Source organism: Podarcis melisellensis (genome assembly GCF_964234715.1).
Source record: "Podarcis melisellensis genome assembly, chromosome: 2".
Classification (NCBI taxonomy): domain Eukaryota; kingdom Metazoa; phylum Chordata; class Lepidosauria; order Squamata; family Lacertidae; genus Podarcis; species Podarcis melisellensis.
In genome coordinates this window covers 66,143,027-66,163,424 of record NC_138529.1, presented here as the reverse complement: position 1 = coordinate 66,163,424, position 20,398 = coordinate 66,143,027, and the positions used below count along the sequence as shown (strand labels likewise).

Here is a 20,398-nt window from a genome sequence, read left to right as displayed (position 1 = left end):
GTGCAACAGCTGGTGTGACTTTTTCCATAGGTTGCTGACCAGCCATGCAAAGTCAGAGGTTTCCACATATTCTGTTTTCCATCCGGGCAGTCAAGGGGCATTTGAACAGTCTGAGGATGCCTTCCAGCCAGGCAAAACCTCTTGAGGAGGATGCATATTTGAAGAAGGTCCTTCCTCCCTTCACTAAATTTGCATTATAAAAAAATTGGCCAGCCAGCACGGCCAATGGTCAGGGATGATGGCCATTCAGTAGCATATGGAGGGTGACAGGTCCCCCCACCCAGGATCTAGGGAGTACCAGGTTGGGATAGGTTGCTATATACCAGGTGTGGTAAACTTTTGTCCTTCCAGGTGTTGCTGAAGGACAACTCCCATCATTCCTGACCATGCTGGCTAGGGCTGAGGGGAGTTGTAGTTCAACAACATCTGGAAGGCCAAAGGTTCCACATTTCTGATATATTAAAACAAAGCAGCTGCTCACTTCTTTGTACATGCCTGTAGGTTTGTTCTCTCCTTGTGTTTTCATTTTTGTTTTACTGTCCTTGGTTTTCTTTTCTTCTTTCAATCTTCTCCTGAATGTTCAAGTTCTAACAAGTGTTTGAACATAAGAACTCCAGTTTCCAATTCCTGTTACTCACGTTGTTCTACATTCCATGCCTCTTAGCAAAAAAGAAGTTCGAGAAGGCAGGATCGTTGGAGGAGGAAGAGGAGGAGGCAGTGGTGGTGGTGGTGCTGTGGATACTTATGGGAACAGAATCGTTCAAGGGAATTTCAACCCAGGGAACAGCAACGAGGTGAGGAAAAATGTCGGGCAAGCTGCTACCTGAGCACTACTTTCCTAATCAAGAAAAGGGATGCTTTATCCTGTCTCTGATACTGTGCTGTAATGTTCATTGCCTAGAAAGCATGATTGGGAAGAGAGATCACATTCTCATAGCAAATCAGAAACATGTAAAACATCCAGGCTGAGCTCGGTCCAAAGGCTTTAACAGCCTGGGATAACATAGTAGAAAGCAACATGCAAATAATTTCTGAACACAAGCCACAGCTTCTGTGTGGTGTGGGAGTTGCCTGATAGGTAATGGTAGATCAGAGCCAGGAAGACAGCAAATACATGATTGCAACATATCGCGGAGATGGCTCAATCACAGAGAGGTCTCTGATGTTAAAGAAGAATGCCATGAGATGGAGAATGAAGGAAGCTCCAAATTTATAGGGTACAATCTAGGCTGCAGTGCCAGTCCTGAGCATCCAGCCAGGCCTCAGAATTAGCTCCTTGGTTTGAACAACTTGTTAGTGGTCTGAGGAGGATACTTCCCCTGAGTGCTGCCTTAGATCTAGCCCAGCTTTCAGTAATATTACTTACAAATTAAATAGCCAAACAAGTCAAAATTATCCTTCCTTTAAGGAAAACCATTATTAGAACAATAAAAATGTCAATGGAGGGAATAGCTATAAACCAAACGAGTAAAAACATTCTACAGAGATAACCACACAAGCAATGAAAACTTGCTTTCACACATGACATGTTGGAATTTAGGTTCTAATGTGCCAAATATGTGGGCCCTAGTCCAGCTTTAGTCACACAAAACTAGTGGCCTTTGTTGGGGATGTACAGCAAGAGATGCTTCTGGACAATTCAGTAATGTATTAGCTGGGCTTCCCATTGTTGGGTCAGGCTGGTGGTCTTCACATTGTTTGTTTACTAATTAATTATACTTCATTTAGAAGAATTGATATAGTTTCCATGAGACTCCCAGTGGTTTCCTAATCAGGCTCTGATCTGGCCCACATCCAGTCATGAATGAGTCATTCCCATCCATGGGGTGGGGAGCTTATGCATGTTAAACTTATCCCTAATTATGCCCATCAACAATTCATATAGACCTACCAGAGATATGATTAGGGTGGCCATGCATCTTGCTTTAAAGAGGACAACTCTCTATTTGAAATGCTAACAGAGGATAGCCCTCTATTTGAAGGAGTCCTCTGTTTGAAGGGCTGTCTGGTCCAAGCCTGGTTTAAGGATGAAGAACCCTAAGGGAAAGCAGCAGAGACCTTGAAGTTACCACCAACAGTTAGCAGCAGCTCACCTGTTCACAGCCTTCATCACTATGGTGAGATGTATTTTCATTTGAATTTGCATTAGCCAGCCTATCTAAATTTGCATTCATACATATAAATCAGTACATGCTAATTTTATGCATATCTTTTGTCATATTTTGGGGTGATGCATAAGTGGCCACCCCAGAGATGTGTCTTAAATTGTAAATAATCAGTTCTCATATTTTTAATATAAGGCTTTCATGATTTGACTAACATCAGCAACTGTTTAAGAATGAAAAGAAAAGATGCAATCTCTCCTCATGGTTTTCAATGGGAAGACCATTCATTAACCTAGCTCTGCAGTAAAAAAACAAAAACCAAAACAAAACAAAACTCCTTTGTCTCAGGATAAAACTTTCTATTTTGCAGCCAACAGGTTTTTTCGACATGTTAAGACATGTAAGAAAATCCTTTTTGAATTCACCGGGGCTTACTTGTGAATAAACAAGGTTAGGCCTGTGTTGTGAAGATTGAATGGTGACCCAGAGATTATAGCTGTGAAGCCCTTCCACATGTGAGGGGAGCCAGTACTGTGTGCTACATTAGTCCTGTTTAGACATTCAAACTCCTGTGTAAAGAAACATGGAAGTGGGGCCACACTCCATATGCCCATCTCTGACACTGCATGCACTGAGTAGTGACACATGTATAATGCAAATATCTGCAGAGGAGGGGAGGGGTTTGTGTATTCAGCTTTACATACAGAGACCCCCCTCCTGCAGATGTTCATGCTGCATTCACAGATGCCAGAGGGGTTACCTGGTGTGTATGATTTCAGTGGCAGAGTTTCTCAGCACGTTGCTGTACAAGGGACCTCAGAAGACTGCCTGGATATTGATATGCAGGCCTGCTTTCTCACTCTTTCTAGGCAGGGACTGATTAAGAAAATTGTCATTCCATTGCATTACGTGCATTACAAATCACTAGTCCCCACGCTCTTTTCTTGTGCTAGCTGCTTTAAATATGGGGGGGGGGATTGCCAACAGTTTTGGAGATGGGGTGCAGTGGCATTGCTTGGAAGGGGCCACAGAGGCAGTTGCCCCAGGTGCAAAATTCTTAGCGGCGCAAAATTTCAACACCCAGTGCTGTCTCAATGCAATTGCACACTTCCGTCTCTGGGCTCCATTGAAAACAGCTTCTCCAGGAAGTGACCTCTCCAGAGAATGGAATGACTCTTATCACTGTAGCTGTGATCTCCCAGGTGACACGGATGCCATTAGGCCAGTGGTTTTCAACCAGTATGCCGCGTCACCCTGAGATGCCTTGAATGATGGTCAGGAGTGCAGCTGGCAACACTGGCCTCTGTCCCTCTTTCCTCCCTCCCTCCTCTGATGCCCTCTTGCATCTCTGCCTCCCCAAGGCTTGTGTGGCTGTTTGTTGCAGCAGCCCTGGCTACAAGCTCCACAGGCGAATGATGCTTCTTGGGCTAGCCAGGGGGGGGTGCTTCCCAGACCCCTGTGGGGCAGTGTGAGGAGGCACCTCTCTTTGGGGCAGGGTGGGCAGTTCAGAAACCAGGGGTGACAACCCTGGCTGCCCAGAGGACTTCCAAGTGGAGGGGAGAGAAGAGGAGGCTGAGGGAACACTCTACAAGGGAGGGGGTTCAAAAAGTGGTGAGGGGCCACTGGTTGTGTAGGCAAGGAATGACACAGCTGGGCTCCTGAGCCCCACAGGGGTGCTGCAGAAAGAATGTACTTGCTCAAGGGAGCTGTGGGCCCCAAGAGATTGAAAACCTCTGTGTTAGGCAGTTGAATGTGCATGTGTACTCAATCCATTTCGCTTGCTCCCACCCCCTGCTCCATGCTGCCCTGAGCTCTGGCAACCCCCGCTATGCCACTGGTGCAGTGCCAAAATCTCTGATGATGCAGGTTCCAATCAATGCAGTTCCAGCAAGGTGGTTTCAAATACCGTGCCTCCTCTGGTCCAAAGAATCACGCATGGTGCCTCTTTTTGTCTTGCACCAACTGGTTCCAGTTTGACAAAATCTGGTGGTTCAAAAAATTGACCCTCTTCATGTTTTAGAGAATATATCATTATTTTGTAACACCCAAATTACAAGACATTCAAGCATAATGACCCCCCATTTCCAAAGCACCGTGTTGCATCTCATTGTGATCCTCGCCTGTCACTCAGATGTATCAAAATGTAAGAATGTAAGAAGGCATCATTTCCTATTCTGCCCTGTATGGTCACACGCAGCATTGCTTCTGTCTCGCTGCAGTTTGTCTGTCACCAAATACTATGGTATTTGTATCACTGTCCACTGTGGTAAAATTATGTAATTTATGTAAATTACATGGTCATTGCATGATTCCACACCCTTCATTTTGATATGAAGGAAACACAATGCAAATGGAGGGAAAACCTGAAAGCAACAACTGAAAGCACTGAAAGCAACAACATCAGCAAATACTGATAATATTTCCTGGGTGGATTTCTGTTCATATGTGGATGAGTAAATGAACACCAGCAATTTACATATCTCTTTTCATTTCCAACTGAATTTTCTAATATCTCTACTCAAAGGTCTGTCTCTTTCTCTGGCGAGGGCTTGATCCTTTGTCTTCCACAAAGCACATTCCTGAGTACATTGATTGTTCCAGAAACTTCTCGTGGTTCCAGACACTTCTCATGGTTCAGCATTGCTGCATCTTTCCTCAGATTTGTCTGCATCACCCAGGACAGGCAACAAGTGGACTGATATCCTCATCAGTACTTGCTGTAACCTCTGCCTTAGGATTAATACTATGTTTGATTGTTTTGCTCTCCAGTTCCCATCATTTTATTTAATACTGTAATGCTTGTGGTAATTTCTGTCACTGAGCCTTTCTTTAAAATACTACCAGAAGTGCCAGCTCCAGCTCAGCAAGAGTTTGTGAAAAGAGAAAAGAGTGTGTAAAACCAAAATATGCACACATTCTGGCTATCCCACAATAGTGATCACACTAGAAACAACTGTCATAAAGTTTATTCTCTGCTGCCTCAACGCTGTGTATAGTTCATTATCAAAAAGTGAGGTGCATTCCAGCTCAATAGCATTCTGTGACAAAGTGATCAGGCAGGCTTGACAGCCTGGCCTGGTGAGCTGCCTGTCAAGTCGGAGAGCCCTCCTCTTTAATCAAATCTAGAAAGGGATAGTGGGGTGGGGTGGGGGAGAGAAAAAGCACACCTTCACTGGCAGTTGGGACTTGTCAGCTGGGAGAGAAGATAGCCTGAGAGAATGGGAGGGTGGGGTGGGGTGGGGGGAAGGAGAGGAAGAGGGAGAAGCTAAGCTAGGAGATTCCTTCTAAACCTGTCCTTGTCACACTTGCAATGGATCTAACCCACTTAATGATTTTAATGATGGGAATAAGGTAGTTATAAATGGTAACAAATCTGTTTCTATTGGACTTGAGTTTAAGTACACCATCTGAGCCATTGTTTTCCATTAGTTCCATTAGAAAGTGTTGTGCCTTCATATTGCAGAAACTTTTCAATGTGTCCTTCCCCATGACCTTTGACCCAGCCTATTTTGTTCTGATTTATATGAGTTTAATGGTGCATGGATTTTGATGGGGAGAACCTCCAAGATCACCACTCTCTTGATGGAAAAGAGTAGATCTCGTCTGCACAAACCGTGGTCTCTCTCTCTCTCTCTTTTTTTGTGGTTTCTCTTTTGTGAACAAGAAGAGAAGTCACCCTCTTATCAAACTTGCTTCTTCTCCACTGACAGAAAAACTGCAACCCATATGGAAAAAATGATGTAAATAATCCTTGCCCTGCAGAATATCAGATTGCATCGGGGGATTACAGATCATATACCAATTGTGGAGGGTGAGTATGCTTGACATGCAAAGCTCTGTGTGATAGCAGTTATGATGCCAAAGTGGGAGTTTATCAGTGCTTTGCCACAATGAGGTAGTTGGGTTGCAAATGTCTGGCCAAATATTCAGGTACCCTGGTTTCTCTTTGGGACAACGGCTTTACTATCTGAAGTGTGGAATCATCAGTCTGTTGCTAATACTCAGCTCTGCCTTTTCTTGGAAGAGATCCAGGAATTTCAGTTCTAAATGAGTGTTTGAAGGCTGTGGTGGGGTAAATGAGGTTGAACAGGTTTAGACTGGATCCACAAAAGCAATACATATAGATGCGTTCTTCCTTTGCCTCTGAGTCAAGTCCGCAGACTTTATTGTGCTCCTGGACCTGAGCTTAATGTTGAAGGCTCAAATAGCACAGCAGTTAGGACCACATTCTATCAGGCAGAAAAAATACTTGTAGAGATGAGACGGGTCAAATTTCATATAATCATAGAATTGTAGAATTGGAGGGGATACTGAGCGTCATCTAGTCCAACCCTACTGCAATGCAGGAATCTCAACTAAAGCATCCATGACAGATGGCCATCCAACCTCTTCCTGATGATTAGTAAGAATCTCCTTCTAACTTGAATCCATTGGTTCAGGTCCTAGCCTCTAGAGTAGGAGAAAACAAATTTGCTCTATCTTCCATGTGATAGCCCTTGAGATATTTGAAGATTCGTGCTTCTGTAATTTGTGACCCTAACTGGCTTTGGATGTGCTCCAACCATGGTTTCCTTTAAACTTATACTTCTAACCATGATTTCTAGAAAAATTCATTTTAAACTAGTAACCTTGCAGCAAGAAAGAATTGTTGGATCAAAGAAAACGACATGTCATCCATGTTCTTGGCAGGATCAGATCCCACAGGAGAGAAGGGCAAGGAAGACCAAGTAATACAGGCAGCAAGTAATATTTGGCGTTCTGAAAAATATGCCATTGTTTTGTATGTAGCAGGTGCTGGATGAGATTGTGCAAGAATGTCCCCAATTAGATCTAACAGAAATTTCAGATGTCTGTTTGTAGCATCGATTCCAGGGAGCTAGCAATGGAAGGAGACATTTGAGGTTAATGCAAACAGACTGGAATATCTGGGGTGGAAAAGGAGTAGAAAGTGAGATTGAGAAGGGAAGTGAGATTAGGCATATAGCAAATGTCACAGCGGCATTATATAAACCTATGATGTATTCACAATTGGGAGTAACAGCTATAGTCTGGTTATACTGTCAGAATGGATATTGCATAGTGGAAATGGTATAGAAAGAGTAAGTAAATTGATAAAGAGTAAAACATGTCAACAAAGGCTTCAAAAGAAATTGAGGCTTTTTAGTTCAGAAAAGGATAAGAGAAAATATTTTCCGTCTCTCAGAATAGTAGATCTTTCAGTTACATTGATCACCTGACAGTTCTACACAAACAAAAGGAAGCACTTTGCTTCTTCCTGTAACGCCTAGTAATTAAGTTGTTGAATTTGTTGCCACCGGATGTTGTGATGGCTACTGACACTTATATTTTTTTAAGGGTTAGAAAAACTTATGTGACTTTTCTTCTAGGACAGGACAGTCATCATACTACAATGAAAATTGTAGGAAAGGGCCCTTCCGCAATAGGCAGAAGAAAATTGCTGTTGGGGACAAGAAGGTAAAAATCACCTCCTAATACAGTTCATTATTGGTTACATTACTTATTAGATTTATATGCCACCTTTCCCCTGAGGAGCTCAAGGCAGTTTATATGGTTCTGCCCCTTCTCAATGTAGCCCCACAACAACCCCATGAAGAATCTTAGGCTAAGAGATAATGACTGACCAAAGTCGTCCAATGAGCTTCAAAGCTGAGAGGGGATTTGATCCCTGGCCTCCTTGGTCCTAGTCCAATCCTCTAACCACTACTCCACAACAACAGAATAAATCCTTGTCACAAAGCAGTAGTGGCTATGCATGCACTCCAGCAGGGACAGAAGGATATGGTGTCCCATGCTTGTACTGTTGCTAAATAAAAATGGTCTATGTGCCCAAGTACAAAATAAGCTGTGAGGAGTGGTTCTGCATTTAATGCATCGCTCACAACCTGGCTGTGGTACTACTCCATGCTCTGGTAAATTCCAGACTGGATTATTGCAATGCATTCTACATGGAGCTGCCCTTGAAGATGGCTTGGACACTTCAATTGGTCCAAAATGCAGTTGCCAGATTTCTGACTGCGTTCCATCTAGAACTCATATAACCCCTGTTTTAAAACAGCAACAATGGTTACCAGTTCATTTCTAGGCCCAACTCAAGGTGCTCATGCTAATGTTTAAAGCTCTAAATGACTTTGGCCCCAAATATCCGAAATACTGCCTCCTTCCTTACACCCTTCTTAGGTGTAGGGGTCCTACACCTAAGCAAAGAGGCCCTCTTGAGAGCTCCACCTACTTCAGAAGTTTGGGGTGGTCGTGATGGCCTGGGAGAGGGCATTCTCTGTACAGCCCATAAATTGTGGAATTCCCTCCCCACCGAGGTGTTTCCCTCTTCTTCACTATATATTTTTCAGTGAATGTTGCAGATACATGTCTATACCCTGGTCTTTGAAACTTATATTTTCAAATATATATATTTTAGAACCCACTAAAATTTGTTTTTAATGCTGTACTTTATTTTTCTGCAGCCCACACCAGGACCTTCAGGTGAAGCGAAGGTAATAAATATAATAAATGTTGTTGTTGATGATGATATGTGAACTTCAGTGTTTATATTTGTGTATTTATACATCACATTTCTAATGTTTCAATTCATATACAGTATATATATATATATATATATATATATATATATATATATATATATATATATGAACCCACTAAAATTTATTTTAAAATTATTTTTAATGCTGTAACTTATTTTTCTGCAGCCCACCCCAGGACCTTCAGGTGAACCGAAGGTAATAAATATAAGGATGCTGTTGTTGTTGATGATGATGATATGTGAACACCAGTGTTTGTATATATTTGTACAACACTTCTAATGTTTTAATTCCCACAGTGGATTGGAATTTAAAGCCAGCTGATTCAGTATGAAGCCAGTGCTCCTGGGTTTTTGACTGTCTGCAGGGAAAACATCAGAAGCCGCAGATCCTCCCATTATAGCAATATAATTCTGAGAAGTTGCGAGTCCTGAAATCATTTCTATTCTCCTTAAAAAACAAACAAATGCTAATCTCTACCGAATCTGGAAAGTCCAGTGTTTTCTGAGGTCAAGCCAGAAGACTCTAAAGTCCCTTTGAATTCTTTGTAGAAATGATACACATAAACGTATATTTCTCCTTGCATCATGCTATATGCAAATAGCTATATGAGTTTCTTTCTTGTACAGTAAATGTAGAAAGACCAAACTCACGTTTGCTCTGCTTGTCTGTTCATAATAAAAAAAATCCTTCCAGTAGCACACTTCTTCAGATTCTTCATGCACACGAAAACTCATACCAATAACAAACTTAGTTGGTCTCTAAGGTGCTACTGGAAGGATTTTTTTTATTTTGTTTCAACTACAGAAGACCAACACGGCTACCTACCTGTCTGTTCATAATTACTCACATACCTTCAGGCCTGCACATATAAACACACCTCCATGAATATCAGGAAAGTATGTTAATTTGTTGGAATGAGACATTGCCCTCTAGTGACTGGAAACAAACAAAACAGTTACATTAGCTACTGTTTAATAAATCCCTTGTTACAAGAAAGAGCTCCTGCGGCTGTTCCTAAATATATGGTTGTGTAAATGAAAAGAACAGATGGATGAGCCTTTCATGTGGTATGCTCACATATGTATACACTCAGAGTGATCAACCCAGGTATTGTTTTTATTATTATTATGTAGTAGTAGATGAACAGGAAGGGTGATCTCTTATAACAGAACTGATCCTTCATTCTGACAAACTGACTCGGGAATACACAGGGTGCTCTTGGATGAGGTGGCAGGTAGATGCGTTGATTCTCCTGCCTTGGGCAAGGAACCTGTCAATAATAATAATAATAATAATAATAATAATAATAATAATAATAATAATTTATTATTTATACTCCGCCCATCTGTCTGGGTTTCCCCAGCCACTCTGGGTGGCTCCCAACAGAATATTAAAATTACGATAAAACATCAAACATTAAAAACTTCCCTAAACAGGGTTGCCTTCAGATGTTCTAGAATGCCTTGCATATGTCCTTTTATTGAGCAGTTCTTAGCTAGCTGGCACTACACATCAGATCAGTTCCAGCTTTTTCTTTTCTTTTCTCCTGTTTGTACAGTGCAGGACTTATATTCAGTTTCTTTCTGTATTGTTCATCATACCCATCCCTTTGGGAGTGATGGTGTGGAGGGATGATCCGAGCGAAGGCTATCAAAGAGGCCCCAAAAATTATTGAGAAGAAATTTGACCATGAAACACCTCACTATAAGAGCTGTGAGCCGATGGAACAATTGTTGTTGTTGTTGTTGTTTGTACCCCGCCCATCTGACTGGGTTACCCCAGCCACTCTGAGTGGCTTCCAACATATATAAAGACATAATAAAACATTAAACATTAAAAGCTCTATGTATTTTGTCAGTCCTAAAACATTTATGATTAAGTAAGTTACCTTATACTGTAGTATGTTATCTAATTTACTTATATCTATTTTCTCCTTCCAGCTGGACTGTGATCAAATTCTAGCCGATATAAAGAAGGAAGGGACTTCTTGCAATGCTCTGTGGTCTCCTGTTTGTGGCACTGATGAGAAAACATATAGCAATAAATGTTTCCTGTGTTCCGCAATTGTGTGAGTATTAGCAGTTGCTCTGGGGGCATTGCAAATGCACTCTGACTTCACTGTGGGATCCTAATTGTGTTTACTTCATAGCAAACTACCCAACATCTTGGTGATTTTCCAATGACATACACAGAGATCAACAAGATCCCAATTAAAGGAATGACAGATAATTCAGGATAATGGCAATGCTTATATGGATGCCATCTTTGTCATCATTCATTGGAAACCCTAGCCGTGTTTAATGATCACCTAGCCAAGAATTAAGATAGGATTTAATTCATAATGGGATGAGTGAATGAGGGTGTGTGTCAAAGAAAGGGAGAGAATTCCTCATAATCCTAAGACATCTTGAAAGACCTGTCTTCAAAAAACAGTGAGGCCAAACTGTGACAGCAGGTATGAAAAGCGACTGCCTCATGTTCTGCATTAATTGATCAGGATTTCATCATAAAAAGCATATATATATCAGTAACCAGGTTCCCCAAGAGTGTCCGAAGCTGTTGTGTATAGATTCTGCTTCCTCCACAAGAGCTGGTTCACACAACCATTGTGAGGTATATGCTGGTGGGCATTTAAAAAGTCCACACATTCAGCTTTGACATGCTGGACTTATCACACAACACCCAGGATTCAGCTTTTGGAACATGATTTGTGTGTGTGTGATTTTTAAAACATTGGCAGCGTAGCCCAAAATTGAAACCTGCACTTACTAGCAATTTCTTGAGTGACTTGCCCTAGTCTGAGTTTAGGGATTGATAGTCATGTGAAAAGATCCTCAAGCAGTTCTCTCAATACTTGGAAGCAGCATATTAATTAGGTAGCATGACACACTGAGTAATGCTGAGGATGGTTTTGCTTGTTGTTTTGCTGATTTTAATGTTGTTCATTTATTGTTTGCATGCGACTAGAGGAGCAGCTGAAAACAACACACAATAAATACAATATATCACATAATGTAACATAAAGCAGGGTGGGTCCAGTTGGGGGGGGGCTTGGGGTGGTTAGGTCTGGCACCAGCAGTCAGCCAGGCTGGGCCGTTGTTAACGGTTCCATCTTCAACTCAAACATATCCTAAATCAACAGTGTATAGCCCTGCTTTGGAATGCCTTGGCTAAGCCATCATCTGATTCCTCTCCCTAAGCATGACCATTTTGTACCTTCTGTCTATATATTGTCTTATATCTGTTCTACACATAGTCTACCACAACTTCACCATAGGGTTTACTCACTTTAGGGGAGTGATAGGGGAGCACCATATAACATTTATTCTACTATTTCTAGGAAAGCTGAAGATACCCTTGCGCTAAAGAACGAAGGTGAATGTCAGGCTGGTCATATAAAGGTGAGACTCTGAATAATTTGAGGGCAGGGCTAGCATTAAATGATCTCTTGAGTCAAATGGAACTACTAAAGCAGGGATGTCCAACAGGTTGATTGTGATCTACTGGTCAATTGCGGGGCATCCCTGGTCAATCCTGATCGATTGCTCCCCCCAAAAAAAGCTCAACAATTTTGGTCAATACAATGGGTAGATCACTGCCAGCATTTTTTAAGTGGGAGTAGATCGCAGTCTCTTGGAAGTTGGACATCCCAGTACTAAAGGAATGGTATCTGACTAAGTGATTCTCAGAGTAAGCCCATTGAAATCAATGGAGTTAAGTTAGCCAAGACTAACTGGGTCTGTTCTGAGTATGACTTTGTCAGATGCCACCTTAGGTTTCCAGATCTGACAAATATCAGTTTATCATTGTCTCTTCCAAACTTTAACAAAATATAAGGTTAATCAGCCATGGCGACCGGGAGGTGATGACTGAGTATAGTTGTCTTCTCCAAGTGTCCATTCTAGTATTTTTGCTGCTGTTTCATTAGGCTGACTGCAGCCAATACCCCCAAACCAGAGGGAAAGTCCTTTGCAAGAGGAGAAGCCAGGAGGTGTGTGGAACAGATGGCGAGACATACGGCAGTGAGTGCATGCTCTGTGACAGAATCCTGTGAGTAAACCAAGCCTGCCTTGCCCATAATAATATTGAAAGGCATACAACTTTTTCATTAATTAAACCGAAATGCATATTCCCACCAGGGGTTGTCATGCACTGAAGTGGCCAGCAGCGAAGGATCGTCTTAACTCGGCACACACATTCATAGTGGAACCATTCCATTTTTACTTTCAACAGAATTGTGGGGATTACAATAAACTCAAAGTGGGCTATTTTAATCAGAACTGTTGCATTTTCCAGGTGTGTGTGGTGCTTCTTAAGGTATCCTGATTCATAAAAGATGTTTCTGTGCAATGCTTAAAAAGGAGCTAAGAGAACCATCAGCAACAGATTTAATGGAAATGTTTGTACTGAGACAGAAAACAAACTCTTTCTCAACCTTTGCAGCAGATTATATTCTGAATTCTTTTTAGCATCACATCTAATCTGTGAAATGTTCTGTGACCTTACTATGAAGGCCTTTCCACCAGCGAAGTTATTAGGGCTGTATGTATGTTCACACTAATCTATTCTCTCTCCCTTTTTTTAGGAAAACGAAATCTGAAATTGGTATAAAAAATATCGGACCATGCCCTAAGGTTTGTTCTGCTCTTACTATATATAGATTGACAATGGACCCCAGAGGTTTATAATAATAACTCTTCATCATCCCATTTATTGTAGCCATAAAACTGAAGGGGGGAAAAGAGCTTAGCAATTGTGTAAAATGTGAACTGGTCCTCTCAGCACTGGGTCAGTTTCTGTCCCACCCCTTCCGCCCTTGTGTCAGGACTCTTGCTTTGACACACACACCCCAGTTAATGTCATTTTGATGCACATGGGCCTTCAGATGTGTAACACCACCCTCTCACTATGACTCTCTTCCCAGATATAAAGGCGTTCAGGTTGCCAGAAAGCTTTAGGAAGAAAGCGTGACAAAGGTAAGAAGAAGCAGCAGCCAAAGTCACATGGCTGTAATGAGGGAGATGAGGGCTATTACAACAACCAAACACTGCAGAAAAACCTGTAGCAATTTTATGGTGACACGCAGTCTAAGGAAGGAACCAGATGTACACCCAGTATATACATGTCTCTAAACTCACAGTTGCTCAAATAATGGGAATGTAGAGTAAAGGCATGCAGGCACAGGAAAGGATTGGGAATGATGAGGAGAGCTTAACCTTGTTGCTGTGTGGTGGTTAAGAGACTGTCCAGTCAGGAGGTCCTTGCCATGAACTCATTAGATGGTCTTAGGCATGCGAAACTCTCTTGGCTTCACTCCCTTTCACCCATCAGTACTACCCAGCAAATGTGGCTCCTGTATTAGTGTCACCAGGAGAGCAGTGGCTTTGAAACTACATGTTGTTCTAGCTCAGCCATAATACAAAACAAGAAATTTCACATTGGCTTTTTGTTATAGCTTGATCCAAAGCACCAAGTCTGCAATCACTTGTCTCTTTACTTAGGAGTAAGCCTCAGTCAAACATCATTTCAGATGCTTCCAGAACCAAATTCACAGAGTCAGAGAACCCAAGCACTCTGTTCCACATGCAAGAATTTAGGAACTTATGAGGGGGCTCCTTTTTCCACATACAGAAATGATGACTGCTTTGGAAATAACTGTGGCAGTTCCATGTGTCTCCCAGAGAATATCCCTCTCTCTGCAGACAATATTAGAAATTTCTGTGTACTGATAACTGAAAATTTGCCATTTTATTGACTTTCAGATATCAAACTGATCCACCTCATTCCAAGCCTTGCGTTTTTGGTGTATGTGTTTTTAGAGCCCCTAGGTTGTCATAGTATTAAATATGTGTTCCTATTGCCCCAGAGAATTTAGGAATGTGGCTTACTTTTATTTTTTACAAATATTTTTTAATTATTTTATTTAAATTTCTCTGAGAACAATTGTGAACTGTCAATATACTTTGCAGGAAAAAAATTACTATTAGAAAATAATGCTGTTTAAAGTTCAAAGATCATTGGCATGTTTCAACCGGCAACGTTCAGCCTCTTGAAATTGTGAAACCTTTGCAAGACAATCTGCTCCACAATGCAAGCAACAGATAGCATAGATTTCATATCAAAGTGATTTACCCAGTGCTTTTTTTCTGGGGGTATGCAGGGGTACCCCTAAGCATTTTGTGAATCTTTGTACTTTTGTCCATTTACTGTTTTTATTTTTCCTGCTTTGAACTATAAAATAGTGATTGTCTTGAGTCAAAATGAGAGTACCCCTAAACATTTTTTTTAAGCACTGGATTTACCTAAGTACATACCTAGTATAATTTGTTATCCTAGTAGTAAACTTCATAAAGTTTTATTTAGATAGATTTTGTCCTCTCAGAACCTCAGACTAAATTCATTCTGTTTTCCCCAGAGCAAGTGATGGAAGAATTGGCATTCAGAATCAAGGAAACTGCTGCATTCCCAAGTGTTGCAAAGCCTGCCTTCATACTATATTCAAGGAGCTATCCCATGTCTATAGTACATGGGCAACAACTCTGCACTGTTCTGCATGGGGACAGGGTAACAGACCTTGATGATCCAGTCATCAGACGGACTCTTCCATTTGCTTCCTTATTGAGTTTCATTCTTCCAACTTCCATGGACGCTCCAGAACATTTTCTCACCTCCACCAATCTCACTGAGTTTCTTCAATAAAAAAAAACCTAAGAAGATCTCTGCCAATCATTCCCTTTGGCCATGTTTAAGAATATATTGAATGTTAAGAACATTTTTTGTCCTATATTTTCTCAGTAGGAACAACGGGTAAGTTAGTTGATTGACAGTAGATTGACTTCTTAACCTTGATTTGATTCAAATTTTAGTGTGCTTAAACCTGGTGAGGGCTTTACTTAACAAATAAAGAGATGTCCAGATCCCTTAATAGCATCCTTTAGCACACTAAAACCTTGAGTGGCCATATCTAATTATCAGGCATGATACCACCTACAGATGCAGTATACTTTGTGACTTGAGTAAGTCATGCCCTTCTCCATTTTTGTTTTCTTTACCCATAGCAAAAATCCAGACTTACCCACCCCACAAGCTTGTTGTGAGGTCTAAGTGGGTACATTTATTCATATATGACTTCTGCCAAGCCATAAGTGTTAGTTGCAAAACACTTAACATTTGCAGGCATCTGACTTGGTATGGGATGCTCATGCCATTTTCTGTGGCCTCCTCAACCAAGCTCCAGGTGGGCATAGGATGGCTCCCTAAGTTGGCAATGTGGTTGCAAACCCTAATATAAACAGTACAATTCCACTTAATACTCTATTTTGTTTGTCAGAATCAGCAACAGTAAACAATGGGCAAGCTCATTGAAAAGAAGGCGGGGGGGGGGGGAGAGAAAGGGAGAGGTGGATGCCTCATTGATAGTGCAGTCCTATACACACTTATCTAGGAGTAAGTCCCACAGCACTTATCTAGGAGTAAGTCCCACAGACGTCAATGAGACTAACTTCTGAGGAGATGTGCAGAATTGCAGTGTAAGAGTTGTGGTGTTGTGTTGCTCTTTTGAGGACATCACAATGTTCCAAAACAGAATTATGCTGACACCAGCATTGGTTAGGTGTGCAACGATGCTATTTTAAGCTACTGAGTATGTGTGTGGTTGAGTGGGGAACTGAGGGTAATTTACCTATGTCTTTTTCTGGGCATTTTGGCTAGAGCCTGCTGTATTGTAATCACCTTTTATAGCAATATTGCTATAAAATATTTCTCTAGTCCATTTACCTTTCATGTCAACCACATCATTGTAAATCACTCTGTTAACTGTCACAGCTGTGTATTTTTCCCCCAGCTGAGATGTTGGGCCGGTAGTTGGAACGAGTCTTTGGTATTCAATTTTGACTTCTGGATAGGTCTGGTAATGTATGCATGTAGCCATTGACACTATGGTGGTCTTTGCCAACCTGGTGCCCTCCAGATACTGGCTGCATCTGACAGGACTTGTAGTCCAAAACATCTGGAAAGTACCAGATTGGCAAAGGCTGCTCTATAGTCATTAGACTAACATACAGCTTATGGTTTATTCTTCATTATTATTCTCCATTCCCCTCTAGCTCTGTAATCTCAATATTATATGTAGATATTTTCTTCCAAAATATGTGTATGTAAAATAATATTTGTTTTTTTATGTTTCTAGAACTAGATTTTTAAAAATAATAATAATATTTACCACTGTAATATAAAAACACTGATCTGATATATTTTAGGTAGAAAAACAAGTCCTTGCTTGGTCCTTAAAAGACCCAAGGCACAAGCCCATGACACAAACATGTGTAAAGTGTGCATAAACTCATTTCTATATGTAGATGCAAATTTCAGCTGACTCTTAGAGAGAAAGCTCCTTTAAAAGTAAATCCTCCAGAAAAAAAGATTTTAAAAAGAGCAGGATAGCCAAAACCCAGGTCTGAGGCCCCTACTCTCTAACAATGGCAGGTTGATCACTATTAACAGCTTTAGGGCATCTTTGGATGTAGATTCCAAAAAACATCGGAGGCAGGAAATAATCCCCCCTCCCCTATTTTGCTCCCTTTCGCTTTTCTTTTTTTATCCTTTTGGTCCCTGCTCCAGCTTTGTCAACCACAGTAGTAGAAACCTCCAAGGAGGTGGAGAAGGGGTGTTAGAGAGGAAGGAAGATACATCACTCATGCCATCGGATAAGCAAAAGTGACTGGCAAGCAGGAGTTACTGCTGTACAGAATACTGGGCAGTTGTATCTCTTCTTGCCTCCACAGTCTAAGACTCCATTTAAAGACTTGTATGGAACATTGCATCTAACACACTACTGGTATTATCAAGACTGTACAGTTCAGTTTCGGAGCTGGATATGTTGGGAAATTGTGGTGAAAGCCGTGGGATTTAGGCATGCTGTTGTTTAATTTATGGCGGTGCCTCAAGGCAAATATTCCCTTAGTTCATACTGAATCGGGGTGTGTGTGTGATATGAAGTTATATTGGCAGAACATTGTGATTTAATTTCTTTTAACTGTGATGGGGACTGTAAATAATCCCTCTTGTGACAGCCTTCTTTGTATATTTTGGCAGAGATCTTGTGTATCCTCTATATTTCTCAGCTGAATTTTATAAATGTGATGAACGTGGCTGCTGGTCTCCAGCTAAGGCACTGGCAGTCAAAGTAGTGCTCTAAGTAGTTTTCTTATCATATTGGTGTATGTGTTCAAACACTTTTAAGTGTTCTTGCTCAGATGCTTTTTGAAGTTGTGTATTGTGTCATTAACTATTCAATTGCTTTAAGTGCATGGATACCAAGTATTCATGAAGACATAGTATGCTGCCTTAAAATTATATATGAAGAGTCAGGATATAAATGTAGGAAATAAACCCCAAACCTAAAAATAGATAAAACTGTTGCTGAGTGGAAAGATGATATGAAAAGTATCATAATGGAGGAACACTGTTACAAATCATTTATTTTAGAAGACTCTGTGCAGCTCAGGTTTGTTACTGACATACACTAAGATAAATTAAGGGGGGAAGGAAGTCATGCTTTCCCTCTTGGTTATCATACTCATTAATGTAACCAGCAGATCTATATTTAGACTCTATATTTGCCTAGATCTAGGGAATGGGGAGAAATTTGGTTTTGTTTGCATTTTAATGAGAAACAACCCAATTTCCATTCTCAAACTAAAAGGCAGCTATCCTTTGAAATTCTCACTTCTCCAAACTTTGTGACACAGCTCTCCAACCAAAAAAATGGGCATGAACATGCATATATTCATGAAAAATGTACATGAAAATAAATATCTTCATAAACAGAATGAAGTGCTTGCAAAGATACATATATTAGTCAAAACTTTAAAATAAAGTAGGTGCAAATCTCACAAAAGTGTTGGCAAATCTTCATAAGGATTAATAAATATATAAATTAGCAAATTGCTATAGAAATGTGGAGAGTTGTATGTAAAAAGGAACTGAAATGTATAGATTCTTCCACTCTGTGGAATCTATAATTGTTATTTATTACTGGGACCCTCAGATCCACTAACTGGAGCCAGGTGCAAAAGACATACACTTAAAGTGGAAGAATCCTGCACCCAGCAGTTTGTTTTGAGCCCCAGAAATGAACTGCATTCACAGTCCTTTCTGGTTCCTCCCCACACTCTCAGCTTCCTTCACTTCAGCAATATAGTCTGGGCTGTGGGGGAAGTCATTTTGTTGCAATTGTTAAAACAACTGGAAGTCAGAAATCCTTCCTGTTGCACTTGGATATCAACTAGAACAGGCACCCCCAAACTCGGCCCTCCAGATGTTTTGGGACAACTCCCATCATCCCTAGCTAACAGGACCAGTGGTCAGAGAGGATGGGAATTGTAGTCCCAAAACATCTGGAGGGCCGAGTTTGGGGATACCTGAACTAGCATATCAGCAGATCCCAAACTCTCCACATTCCTGGTCTAGACTGGCTTTTGGCATCCAACTGTCTCAAGAGACAATGGAGTGTGCCTCTAGGGCTGAAGTCAAACATTAGCAGCACCAACATGACCCATGCAGTCCTGTTATGGAAGTCCTGGACTGCATAGACGACAAGACCCTTGGGCTCACTGATGTGGTCCAAAGGAAAGCAGATAAATATGTTTGGCACCAGCTTGGCTGCAGGAGTTGCTGATTGAGGTGCACAAGGCACCATCCAACCATTTTAGGGACTCCACTCCGGATTTGTGTAGGGCATAGTCCTTAGCCCTTTCTTCTCCCAAAGATATCCTACAAAGGAACAGAGGTTCAAAGTTTTCCTTCTCCTAGATGGACAACCTTCCCAGGTGGACAAGCACTATCTGCCCCTCATTTACCTTTACAGTACATGCAGAGACCTCCTTCTTCATGGTTGGATCCACTATTAGTCTCATCTGCTCAATCTGCTGGAGCCTGTCTTCGCATGCAGGGGAAGCTCCTAGCTCACCAAGTGTTTGAGACCCATTGGCTACCTGCACCTGGTTTAGCCAGCCAGTCAAAGCTGTTTCCCAGGGTGTGGCTACTGTTGCATGTTGACAGCTTCTAGGAGCCACAGGTGAGAGCTAGTTCTCCAAACGTGTCCCCCCACAAGAGGTAGTATCCCTCCCCTAACACCCAATACACCCCAAGGTTAGGTAACAGACTCATAGATCAGGGATGGAAAGGTGGTAAATTGGGATCTACTGATTTATCTCCACAGTGGTGGTCATAACTACAACAACTGTGCAATTGCTGCTTCCTAGCTCTGGTCACCAGATCATTTGTTTAAGAAAAAGAAAGAACACGGGGAAGGGGGGTCTGAAAGAAGGAAAACCCATCTGTATGCCTATGGTCTCCCAAGCACCTCATCTCCCAAATTTCAGTTATCCCCAGGTCTCTGGAGCCCACTAGATACTGTTTGACTCCAGCTCCCATCAACCTCAGTTAGCATGGGCTGTGGTTTGAGATAATGGGAGTTGTAATACAGCAACATGGGATGTTATTGGCAATGAAGATTACTTCTAAGTGAAGTGTGTTAGATCAGGGATGGGGAACCCAGGGACCTCTAAATGTTGTTGGATTCCTTTTCCCATCAATCTGAGCCATCATGGCCAATGATAGGAGCTTATGGAATTTGTATCTGGAGAATACCAGGCCGAGGAAGACTGATATAATATGTGTTTATCTGGTTCAGCAGTCCAATTTCCTTTTTCATGATCATCAAAGAGCTAT

At 41.4% G+C, this 20,398-nt stretch overlaps 1 protein-coding gene across 1 annotated transcript in view; it reads left to right on the top strand.

The window, feature by feature from the left end:
- Nucleotides 1–15,437, top strand: part of LOC309364203 (serine protease inhibitor Kazal-type 5-like) — a 28,679-nt gene extending 13,242 nt beyond the window's left edge. The window contains exons 8-17 of the mRNA XM_081901072.1: nt 665–794; nt 5,816–5,916; nt 7,493–7,580; nt 8,831–8,860; nt 10,606–10,733; nt 12,006–12,066; nt 12,594–12,715; nt 13,251–13,299; nt 13,590–13,641; nt 15,081–15,437. Of these exons, the coding sequence (XP_081757198.1) occupies nt 665–794; nt 5,816–5,916; nt 7,493–7,580; nt 8,831–8,860; nt 10,606–10,733; nt 12,006–12,066; nt 12,594–12,715; nt 13,251–13,299; nt 13,590–13,595 (715 nt within the window). The 3' untranslated portion in view covers nt 13,596–13,641; nt 15,081–15,437. The remainder of the gene's footprint in view (nt 1–664; nt 795–5,815; nt 5,917–7,492; nt 7,581–8,830; nt 8,861–10,605; nt 10,734–12,005; nt 12,067–12,593; nt 12,716–13,250; nt 13,300–13,589; nt 13,642–15,080) is intronic.
- Nucleotides 15,438–20,398: the final 4,961 nt, after the last annotated feature.